The 12,690-nt window shown below is 37.5% G+C and overlaps 1 protein-coding gene and 1 long non-coding RNA gene across 3 annotated transcripts in view; one reads left to right on the top strand and one right to left on the bottom strand.

The window, feature by feature from the left end:
• LOC102081047 (nck-associated protein 5) overlaps nt 1-10,239 on the top strand; it is a 104,463-nt gene extending 94,224 nt beyond the window's left edge. For both annotated transcript variants that reach the window (XM_025903604.1, XM_005463336.4), the window contains 2 exons: nt 942-1,037; nt 5,629-10,239. In XM_025903604.1, coding sequence (XP_025759389.1) covers nt 942-1,037; nt 5,629-5,630 — 98 coding nt within the window. In that variant the 3' untranslated portion in view covers nt 5,631-10,239. The remainder of the gene's footprint in view (nt 1-941; nt 1,038-5,628) is intronic.
• The window catches only part of LOC109197620 (uncharacterized), a 57,849-nt gene that overhangs the window by 34,929 nt on the left and 10,230 nt on the right, over nt 1-12,690 (bottom strand). The gene's annotated exons all lie outside the window — the stretch shown is intronic.

The raw sequence follows: 12,690 nt of genomic DNA, 5'->3' as shown, positions 1-12,690 counted from the left end.
AACTAATCATTAGAACAACCAAAAGGTAAAACACTGGAAATAAAGCTTGTGATCTACTAGATTATGGAAATTAATGCAGGAAACCAGAAATCTGCCAAACACAGAAGTCAAACCTTTAAAACAGTTGTGGTAGTAACAATAAAACTATTCACCTGGATTTCAAAACCACAAAATAACAAAAATCCCAGGACTGTGACAGGTCCTCCTTCATAGGGTCCATAATTGAAAGTTGGAGGACTTAAAGTAAGTCCCAGATTTGTCACCAGGACAAACCTCCCTATCAGGGAGCGATGGGTTTTGGACTTTGTCTCTTTATTATTCAGTCACTGCTTAGGACCAAAAGTCAGTATTTGATGCCCTGAGACTGAGGATATATTAAACCTGCATCCTTGATAAGCAAACAGAGTTGAGAACTTCCCCTAATTGCTCATATTTCTTAAGAAAAACTGTTTAATTTTAATACAAAGGCCTTATGAATAGGATGAAAATGAAGGACCATCTTTTAAGATAGATGAATTTAAGATATGCTGACTATGTGAACAGTTAATGTCTCTGACTGTTTTTAGGTGAAATGCATATTTAAATGTTTGTCTCCACAGGACATCCCACAGTCAGAACAGTTTTATTTAAGCATCCTAAACTGTCGCTCCCTATCTGAAAAACATGTCTTCATTTGCATTATTTTTCACATGTGAGGTGGCTGTTTGAGCCAAACATTTACTGTCTTTCTGGATGTCAGCTGCAGCTCCTTTAGCATTTCTTAGATCTGCTGCCACTTTGAATTCAGGATGATAATCGTGCTCTCTTTGAAGACGTCAGCCTGTCAGCATCAAGCAGTTCTTCTAACTCCACATTTGAGTCTTGTTCTTGACATGAGTGAGAACTACGCCTGTTTGTTGAGAAAAACAATGTCTAAAATTAGTTTTATTTCATCCTTTCAGGTGGATTGGAACCAAAGAAGTTGACCTATATTAAATCGAAAACACGAGCCACTCCGAGCCAACAGAAAGAACAGACGAGACTTCAGCTGGCCAACTGTAAGATACCAGATGATTTATTTAAGAGACACAGTATAGTGAGGTCCATATATTTTGAACACTGGCAACTTTTATTTTAGTTATCTACAATAACAATCCAGTTATAGCTATATGGTGTGATATGCCCTTAAGGTGCAGACTTGTCTTTGAACAAGTATGATTCTGGACTAAGTGTAACTGGGCCTTTTTTATTCTTGAGACTGATCAGTGGTTTGCATTTGCTCTTTTCAAGTCTTTTCTTTATGACTTGGGTAATTGTACACCTATCTCCTGGAGAGTGTGATCCAAAGGACTGAAATATTTAACCGCAATATATAAATAATTTATAATATGACCTTTCTAATGTTGAGGCTGGTAAACCTAACTCCAGGAGAATTTTCTTCACTCAGCTAAATGTTGTGAAAAGAGTTTTTCTTTAGAAAAAGAGAGAAATCTTTGTTTTATGATTTACAGAAACAGCTTCCCAACACACTTGGAATAATCTCTGGACCTTTTACTGGTTTAGTTTATGAAGAAATATGAAAGAAATCTCTAACGCTGGGCTGTTAAACAACATTTAAGTTAACTGAACAGGCATATTTGGACAACTTACATGAAAATATGTGACTGTGTCAAGGTTTGCTGTGTGGCAGGCAGGATGTGGGACCAGAATGCAGGACTTATACACGGGAAGTAAACTCAAAGAGGCAGCTTTATTTTGACTGTAAACCACTAACTTCAAATATAAAACGAAACTAGAAACTGGGACCAAAAACTCCAACTGGAAAACGAACCAGGAACTGTAAACTAGGAAACTGCTAAGAACACGGAGGGAAAAACACAGCATAGTGAGGGTGCGATGCAACAAAGGGCAAAGGAAAACACAGGGCTTAAATGCACAGGTAAGACAACGAGAGGATGGAGAACACAGCTGGCACAAATCAGACATAACGAGACAAAGGCAGTGACATAAGGCAAGGACTATCAAAATAAAGCAGGAAGCATGACATCACATAGGCGCAGACTTGACATGGGAACAGACAGACTCTGGAACAGAGGACATACAAAAGCTCTAGACTTGGAACACGGAGAAAACATGGGAACAGAGACTAACCACGGGCTGAGGTAAACACTAAGGGAGAGAGGACTAAGATCCCTGAAAACTAAAGAAACCCAAAAACATGAACCTCAGTAATGAAAGAATATAATTCCCGAAGTCGAAACACAAATACCGTGACAGACTGTATGTGCAGTATAGACAGTCTGCACTTAAAGCTCATGGCTTAAAGTCATATAACTGTAGCTTTAATATGTTTTTACACACAGCTAGAATAACAAATTTAAGTCACTGTCTAAAAATATATGGATTTTTAACTGTATGCATATTTTACATGTAGTGAGATACACAGCTTATTATTATTTTCAGATTACCACCACTGAAATTCAGTGAACCAACTAAATTCATCTATAAAACATGCACTGAACCATTAAAACACATGGCTTTTATGTGTAATGAACTTTGATCTGTAGCCTTGGAAAATGCAAAATTATGAACTCTCCAACTGCCGGGGTCACAAGGACTTTTAAGAACTAAAAACAGTGTCAGAGTTTGTTCTAAGTACTGAAAATTACATACTATTAAGTTGATTTTAACCCACTGAAAAGGTTTACTGGCAAGTTACATTAAAGTTTCATACTTTTTCAGTTTTTATCCACCAAAATAAATGTGAACTCTTCTTTCGGGAGGCTTGTCAGACATGTTCAAATGCTGCCTTTAAAACCTGTCACTGGAGCTGGCAGTTATAAAGACAGACCAAGGTTCAGTAATTTCACTTTTTCACACTGTACAAAAAAAAAAAGACCCAACAACTTTTGCTTTCAAACTACACTTTGCTTTCAAGCCCATTTTCATCCCCACTGAGCAGAAAGCACGCTTAATGGTAGCAACTGAACACATGACTAACACAAGTTTGCCAAACATCATTTGCATCTTCCTACAGTACATTAACGCTGGCATTTACAACGGGTGTGTGTGTAGTAGTAGGTCGTGAGACGTGCCTGTGGGTTAAAAAATAGCCACAGGTTATGAGCTTTCACAGCAAGATGCACATAAAGATTCATGAATACCTTTTTATTTATAGAAACACACTCATTGAAGTGTTTCACACTCCTCAGCAGCCCATTTTCAATATCTTTATGCAGCGATTACAGAGAAAAGGGTGACAAATGACAGGAAAAACCAAAACAGAAGTCCAGAACAGTTTCTCAGTCCTCTTTAGTATTTATTCTGCAAGTATCTGGAAGTCTGTTGGAGGGATTAAGACCATTCTTTTAAAAGATGTTTCCTCATTTGTTGCCAGCAAGCTCTAAGAACAAAATCTCTCATTAGTGTTTGGCTGTGTTAGGATCTAGTGACTATGAAGGCCATAGATGTTATTCATGTCTTTTTCATCCTCATCAAATCATTCAGCAAGCCCCTGTGCCATTTACATGGGGGGATCTGATGACCAGGTGCACCACTTTATGTAAGGCCCCATAGTGTGTTTGTTCCTTGTCGCCTTTGTCCCACAGACTGAGACAATGACCCACATTGTGGTGTTGGTTCAAAAATTCATAAGTTAACACTGCAGGAGTGTCACTTTTATCCAGTGACTGTGAGGAAAGCAGTGAAGGCTTTCATGATGGGTCAATAATCCCAAAGAAAGCAGGTGGAGGTAAAATAACATGTTGGGAAAGTCTACAAAAAAGTTGAAATTTAGCTGAGCTACGGCAGAAAAGGCACATGTCCTCCAGCTGTTATCATGATAGCAGACGAAAAATAGCTTTGCCATCATGTCACAGGTATTACTGGGCAGTAAACAGTCCAGTTCAGTAGATTTATTTGGCACATGTGGCTGCCTTAACATGTGGACCTGAACTATGATGGCATCACTTTGTAAGGGTCAGTGATTCAGGTTTTTCCCATTGATTTTTCACCCAGAAATATTCCTTGAATCAGACTAGTTGTCTATTTTGTTTCAGACTATGTGTGAAAGCACTTCAGGAACACACATCAACATGCAGTGACGGATGTTACTGTTTTATCTTTGCCCAATGGGATCAGATCACAGTTGTCCTATTTGCATTTAAACCACATTTTATCCCAGATACATCTTATGTTACCATAATTTAAGGTGCTTAGGAATCAGTGACAAGACCTGCTGACATTCTTCCGTGTGAAATTGATTCTCTGTATGCAGCTTCAATTGTGGAACATAATGTGGAACTGTAAGGCAATGTTCACTCCTCAGCCACTTTATAACCAGCAAGCAAAAGCAATTCAAAAGATCTGCCATGTACTCTTATGTCCTTTACCGTGTACAAAATAAACCAAACCCCACTCTTTATAGAAAAAATGCACACTGAGCTACATAAGCAAACATAAATTATAGCCTGCCCACAAATACATGAAAATGTCGTTGAGAATTAAAATAGCAGGTACAAAGCTTCAGTTTAGTAGCAGATGAAGCTGCTGTGCTGGTGGACATGGCTCAGCCCAGCTATCAAAAAACTGCTTATAAAAAGTTGCAACTTCAACTTGTATAAAACCGTGAATATCCATAAAAGTTGCTTTATGTATCTGTGAGTGTGAGATCGCTTAAAATCACAGGAAAGAGACTGATAAAGAGGTAGTCTGCTTTTTTTCCCCTTTTTTAAAAAAAAGAAAGAAAGAAAAAAGGTAATATTACAGTGGATCTCTATGGGCCAGTTTAATGGCAGTCCTCTTACTCCAACGACTTAAGATAAAAATGTGTAAGTCTGCTGGCTTTGAGGAAGAATTCTCTTACTTTTTAGAGATAAAAGGATCCTTGTCAAGTAAAAAGTGTGAGCTCAGCAGGAGGCTGGAAATACAAATTTTCAAAGGAATGTTTCTGCTTTTCACAGTCCACACTGTGGGCTCCAGAAATACTATGCTAAAAAATAGTGTTTAAAATTGTTTAAAATTTTTATCCTTTCATTAATAATAAATGGATCAATAAATAACAAAAAAAAGTAAAGAGTATGACAGTAAACCTTTAAGTCATTTTCCCTGCTGTAAATTCGTACTTTTGTTTACTTTTTTCACTTATTTTTCTTTCTTTTTTTTGCAGGTTTGCTTATATATTTGTAAACTTATTTATTTCTCTACCTTCTTTTTACAGTTTTACATTTTAATGCATTTCTGTATCAGTGTGCAAAAGAAGAGGCTCTTATTGAGTCAATTTATTGGTTGACCAATAAAGTTTTATTAATGACTCTTTTTTATTTTTCCATTCAAATGTAAATTCAAATGCCAAATTTGTAACAAAAATGCAGATATTTATTGATGTTATTATTTTGGTAACACTTTATCATATTTTACCATTATTTATTTATTAATTTTTGATTTTGGCAGACCCGGCTCTCTATAATTTTCCCCCAAAGAAAGTCTGTGAGCTGATTAATCATCTTAAAGGCATTTCCTAAATATTCCATTATATTATTATTATTAATCACAGTTTGGGCTTCTCCTTTAAACTAGTCTCATTTTGGATATTGTTTGTGTGGTTCAACGACCCAGTATCTCACTCTGCTCCACACCTTCTCTTTTTAGAGTTTCTGAAGCTGGATGAGTCAACTTGAAGCGAGAAATCAAGCGACTGGGTGGACTTATCGCCGAGCCACACATGGAGGACCTCCAAATCCCACAGTTTGGATTCTGTGTCCAGATGAAATGCTCAGAAGTGGGACAAAAAGCCAGCTTGGCATTGTTAGGCTTCCACCTCTGCTCAGTGTAGCGTTAAGATACCGAGAAGCCTTTCAGGTGTAGCAACGAACTGTCTGGCAGCCATTTTGGAGGTCTGCATCTTGTTTGGCATCAGCTGTGAGCAGCTGATTGTATTTATCTGCAACAGACTTTTCTCCACAGAAAAACATTGTTTTTTTTCTTGAAAAAAGTTTAAAATGTACATTTAGCATGTTTAAAATCTTAAAAGCTACTGTAGCATTAAAAGAGCTACCTATAATCTTAAAATATTCTAATTGTGGGTGTGATCATGGACTATAAAAACACAATGGACATAGCTACGATTAGTCACCCACTGGTTGACAAAATCCTGTATTTGAAACTTCAAGCGCAGCAAATTCATTGTCACATCTTAACATTCTCTTAAAAACCCATCATACATTTGAAAAATAAAAATAATTTAAAAATAGACAGAACCCATAAACTCATCAGAGAAGCACCTACTAAAGTCATAAATCAAAGGAGAGGAGTTAACATGAGTCAGAACTAAATCAAAGGAGTTCTTCCCGCTGTCTTTCATACACCGGCAAGTCTGAGGAGCCCGCCCCCCGCTGGCCACGAGAAAGAATGCAGGTTTAACGTACTTCCACATTGGTTTCATGTTTCCAAGCTGAAAGTTACATTGATAAAGTCGAGCTCATGTTAGTAGCCATCAGCTGTTTTTCACATATTAAAGCTCACTTTTTAAGCTTATTTAAAGTGGTCATAAAACGCTGCACATATAAAGACAAATTTACACATGGAGCCCTGCTCTCAAAAACTGACATAGATGTAAAACTGTCTGTGAAGCTTGATTTAAGAATTAAGTGCTTAAAGTTTTAAAAACATGTTTATGCCATCTTCTGTTAGTACGGAACATTATGTCACCAGGTTGGCTGGTTGCTGCTAACAGCAACTCTGATAAGGACAAGCGGAAGAAAATAGATGGATATACTGTCTGCTTTCACTCTCTATTTCTTAAGCAGTAAGTGGTTCTTTTTTATTTGACTATCTGCATAAACACAGGAAAATCCACCTGTTAGCTGTAATTTGGGGGTTCGTAAAGCACTTGTTTGAGACCAGCAGACATGACCGCTTGGTAAATCAGAGTTTATGACTCCAGCTTGTTGGTCCAGTGAACCACCTGTCAGCTGACTCAAACAGGCGCTCCTCCACACTGTCCTCATTTATAAAGTGCTTTACAAACCTGGACATTACAGCTAACAGGTAGGTTTTTCTGTGTCAGTGCAGCTAGCCAATCAACTACATAAGAAATAGAAAGTGAAAGTGGACAGTATATCCTTGGTTTTAACATAAAGCTCATTGTTGCAGCCAGGGGCAGCACAAAAGTGACCCCCCTTAGATTGTTTTTTTTATTGTTCGTGTCCTTAATTTTTCCACATTTATTGGTTCTGTACTAGTTAGCTAACATAAACTAATGTAAGTCTATTGACAACAACCAACCAACCAAGTGACATAATGTTCCCGGTGGCACTAAACACGATTTTAAAACTTTTACTTTAAGCTTTTATTTCTTAAATTCAGCTTCACAGGCAGTTTTACATCTATATCAGTTTTTGAGAGCAGGGCTAAGTGGTATAAATTAGCCTTTTTACATGTAGTGTTTCATGTCCACTTTAAGATGGACCTGACAAAACCATTTCCGTTATTTTAGTCTATATACAGCATTCATTCACAACAGGGATCTACCAATTTTGATAAGTCTAACTACATGTAGCATCAATGCAGCCCACAGAGACTGTGATTAGCATTTTCCATACTGTTGTTTCCTCCTATGCATTTCCAGTTTCTATTTCTTCTGTTGCCATTTTTAAAATTGACCAGATGAGAAATTTGGAGAGAAACGCCGCTCATGTAGACTATGCCATAGGCTGTACATGGATTCAAAGCAGATGTGCAACAAATCTGTCTGTACTGTTAAATTCAGTTTTTCTCCACAACATTTCTGGATTCGGACGCTGTAGCTCGAGGGAGCCATGCTAGCCATCACTGTTGAGCTTCAGCAAAACTTAGAGTATTGAATATCGGGTGAGTCATCTAGGCTGTGACAGAGAAACATAAGCATTTCACCTGCAGACCTCCATAATGGCACTGGCTGTCTCTCCTTAAAGGTCATGTAGCCACATTTATTTACATTTTCCAGCCATGTGTGAACATTTTATTAAAGGTTTAAGATTTAAGTCTGCTCCAGACAAAATGACGATCTAAGCTAGGATACATACGTGATATATTTTCCCATTGGCTCACCAAAACTCGAGATTACAGCGTTATCCTATGTACAGCACTACCTACTGATTGCCATTAATGAGCTATTTACCTGACTGAGTAATGTGATTCTCTAAAGTGTGCACTAACTACTTTTTATTGTCACTGTGTTAATATCCACTTGCATGCACTCACCCTCTATAATTTACTCTGATCCCAGTGATGCTTCATATGAACTGTTTTATTACAAGAAGTTTAAAAAAAAGCGTAAATATTATTTCACATACTCCGACACTGTTTTGTAGGTAAATGTTGCACGTTTCATTTTGAATTTAAACTCCTCACATGTAAGCTGCTTTTTGTACGTTTCCACAGCTATGACATCAGGACAAAGCAGTGAGTTTGCATGTAATGTTAGAGTGGTAACGCACCCAGTTGTCAGCATGCTAGCTCAGGGAAATTTATTGTCTCTGGTCGAAGCTATGGATTAAACTTTAATACGTACAGCTTTCATTAAAGCATGCGAACAGATCCCACAGGGAGGATTCACATGTACACGTTTCTGCCACAGCAACAAAAGACCAGTTACGTCTTTTTTGCTGGACTGAACTCTTTCATTGCTTTGCTCATATTTAAGGTAAACTAAAGAACTTGTAAATATTTTGAGAACTTCAACTCTTTGGACATCCTGTTTTATGGGGGCACTTGTAAAGTAGTCCAGAACAGGGGAAGCTCTATGAAGCTAATGCAGAAGGACATTTACATTTTTAGGCTACAACTCCAGCAGAACCGCTTTATTTCTGGACTAATTCAAGAGACCCTCTCTAGTTTTTACAAGAAATATAGTAGAACAGCTTCTTAGCATAAGCAAATCAAAGCTAAGAGTTCCACCACTGAGTTTGGGAATGTAGAACGTTGCCAAAGTTAAGGTGTGCTTATGACGGAATCTCGTGCACGTGAATCCCCTCTTTCCTGGACTTAATATTTTCCGCTTCACAGTTTGCACGTTTTATCTCTTTAAGAAGTACACTGTGTCCTGTTCTTCTCTCTTTTGTGTTACAAATCTGACTAGCTCACTGTTTTGTGTTATTTGTTTAATAAAGTGACTCAGATGTCTTGCAGCAATTCAAGGGTTGCACTTTTCTAAAATTTTCAAGGCAACCAAAAGTACAGAGACCTCCCCCCCCTTTTTTTTTACTAACTCAAGAGCATCCCTTGTGGAAGTCAACAGTGTGACAGTTTTCAATTATATGGCAAGTTTTTTAGTTGAAATTTTCGCAACTTATCAGTGTAACCAAAGCTAACAGTTCTACTACTTTGTTTCAGAAGGTAAAAGATCTCTAAAGTCAAAGTGAGGTGTAGCCTGAATCACATAACATGAATCCTCTCTTTCCTGGACTCAGTATTTCTCTATTGCCACTTCTTTTCTGCACATTTATCTGTAAGATATCTGAGTCTCTTTCTTTAAGAAGTACACTGTGTCCTTTATTCTGCTGTTTTTGGTGTTACGAATGCATCCCGGCACATTTGACGATTTTAACCCACCCACCCCCCTGCGCCTTTATCGATACTTATCATGTGTAGATATTTGCCGAAATGCATCTTTTCACACCATCGGTAATAAACTGATTGCATATACAGAACATGAATGCACCTGAATCTACATATCAGACTCATCAAGGTGATGATAGCCATATTCTTTTCACATGATGTATAGCTACAAAGCACCGCACATTATCATCAGTATTAACTGTATTTACCTCTTCTTTGTTGATGGTACTATTTGTAAAAATGCAGCAGTAGCAGAACATTTATATGTGTAATAAATATGTAGCGTACGCAGGTGAGACGAGGATCAGGGAACAGATTGGCTGCACTGATACGGGTAGATGAAGCATGGCGTCTGTGTTTTTAAAACAGCTCACATCACGAAGAGCGTTACTCTCACGAGGGTTGTATTTTTCTAGCATTTACTCCAATGTCCTGTATCTGTACCTTGCACTGATGAGTGTATTTTGCCATTTATTAGCACTTGTTGTCACTCACTATCACAGTAACTCTCCTCCTAAATGTCTTTATATTTCCAGAATCCAAATAATAACAGTGATGTTCTTGTGTCAGCTTATCAGTACAAACTGAGAGTTGTTTATTACTGATATTCTTTGTTTATTGTCAGAGAAAAAATAAACGATTTCAGTACTGGGACGACATTAAGGAAGTTGTTTGTGTGTTGTCATTGAATTGCTTTGGCTGTCAGAGAAGAGTCTAGATCAGGGGTGCCCAATCCCAGTCCTCGAGAGCTACTGCCCTGCAGCTTTTAGATGCGTCCTTGTTCCAGCACACCTAAATCAAATGAATGGCTCGTTATCAGGCCTTTGCCAGACTTGATGGCTTGCCGAATTGGTAATCCAACTATTTGATTCAGCTGTGTTGGAGTAGGGATGCATCTAAAAGCTGCAGGACAGTAGCTCTCGAGGACTGGGATTGGGCACCCCTGGTCTAGATAGATGGGCTACAAAATGAAGGCCAACCAGCTGATGGTGTTATACACAAGTTCAACATATCTAGGATGTCTTTGCATCAACTGGCTTCCAAACATCAGCAATTGGAAGTCTGCATTTGGAAGAAATGGACCAAATCATTTCAGCGTCCAAATTTGAGTCATACTGATAGTATAACTGTTAATTAAAAATGTCAATTGGTTAATTTTATGCATTAAGAACTACTTGTTTAGGTCTTGGCATTTAAGGGCTATCGGGTTAGGTTTGGAATAATTCTGGTTTGGGTTAAAATACAACAGTTTTCAAGCTCTTTTCTTGATGAACATGTTGGTTCCTGCCCACTTTTCCTGGAAAAAATACATGCTTATTACATTAAATACATTTTCCACATTACTTAGAAATTAGTGCTTTTACATGAAAAACTATTGTTTTTTTTCATGACTGTTTCACATTTTCTCATGAGACCCTGACAGACATGGGGAAGTCTACTGCCAGCAGAGGAATGAACTATGAGCTATTACGCTTATCAGTATTAGGCTACAGCTGTACAATTAGGACATTGGGGAGGCCGGCAGATTACAATGGCAAGTCCATTAAATTAAGATTTAGATTTGTGTAAGACTTTCTTTCAGTTTTAGGCCTGGTGATGTGTAACGGTATGAATTATGTTGATTAATTTTTTTACTCTCAAACGTAGTCAGAGCCCACAAGCTGGGGTTCAGTATTCAGGGTCATCATGTGATACGTGGTTAGGCAGGCAATTTGAATGCATAAATACAAGGAGAGAGAATTTGGATTTTTGCTAATTATTGGATGGGAAATTGCCATGTGAGATTAGGTGTGGTGCTTTTTCAAACCAAGTTAGGGAAGTTAGCTTTTGTGGCTGATATTTAATGAAACATAACTCGTATCATCAGTTACTAACGTTACCTGAATTAGTATAAACTTGGCTTATAGATATGTAATAAGATAAGATAAGATAAGATAACCTGTATTAGTCCCACGTGTGGGAAATTTGTTTTGTTACAGCAGTGGACAGTGCAAAGTTGCATAGAAAAATTAGAGAAAAACACTGGAATAAGATATCAATAAGATACTGTACACAATAGAATAGAATAAATTAAAATAAAATACTATATAGAATCGAATAAAATAGAATAAAAATGCTATATACAATATGGGTATAATACAACGATGCCAGAAAGAGTATTGCACTTAGTGTTATTGCTATTGCACATGTGTGGATGTGTGTGTTTGATCATAATGATAAATAATCATAATGACATCTACTACTAACACATTCCGTATATGAAAATAGTGAGGCAGACCAGTTTGTAAAAAATTAAAGTATCTTTATCCATCACCCTGTGGTCAAAGGAAGGACAATATATAATTGTATTATGTAATTGTAATAATAATGTAAAGATACAGCTTCATAATGATTACAGGACATCAGACTACTTGTTCTTATTGCTTAATAATGCAGAATAATCATATAGAAATAAAAAAAAACTTAAAGTTGTGCGCTATTTGAGCATGTTGCCTGCCTGCAGCACTAAAGGACTCCGCGAGAGACGTCTGTCTCGCCCTAGCAGCACCTGTCCCTCTCCTCCTCTTCAGTTCGCCTCAACATAAGCTCATAATATTCTGTGATATGATTTACTGTGAGGTGTTTGACGAGGTTAGTGATGTTGCCACAAAACCTCACTGTCTTGCCACATGTATCACAAACCGCATCCTGGCTGTTTGTGGAGGTAAAATACATCCACACATGACTCCGTTTACGCTCAGCCATTGTTGTGAGTGCGCGCGCCAGGGGCTGCAACACATTTATACAGCTGTATTTCGCATATGACTTTGAAAGGCATAAGAGGAAGTAGTTCCTTCCAATTTAGACGATCCAAATGATATAGTTTCTTTCCACTCTGTTCCTGTTAATGATAAACTACAAATTTACCCCAAAGTACTAAAATATAAATATTTTAATATGAGAATCGATTCTAGAACATAAATTACTGCTATCGGAAGAATCGATATTTCAATATCGATCCGCACACCACTAGTCCATGACTGCTGATCACAGTTATAGTGAACTGTTAATAATATATTTGTGTTATCTCAAGGTATTGTGATTGTTTTAGAAGGTAACAGTGCCATGGCCTAT

The sequence above is a fragment of the Oreochromis niloticus genome, linkage group LG16, assembly GCF_001858045.2.
Source record: "Oreochromis niloticus isolate F11D_XX linkage group LG16, O_niloticus_UMD_NMBU, whole genome shotgun sequence".
NCBI classification, from domain to species: Eukaryota; Metazoa; Chordata; class Actinopteri; order Cichliformes; family Cichlidae; genus Oreochromis; species Oreochromis niloticus.
This window is presented reverse-complemented; position numbering and strand designations above follow the sequence as displayed.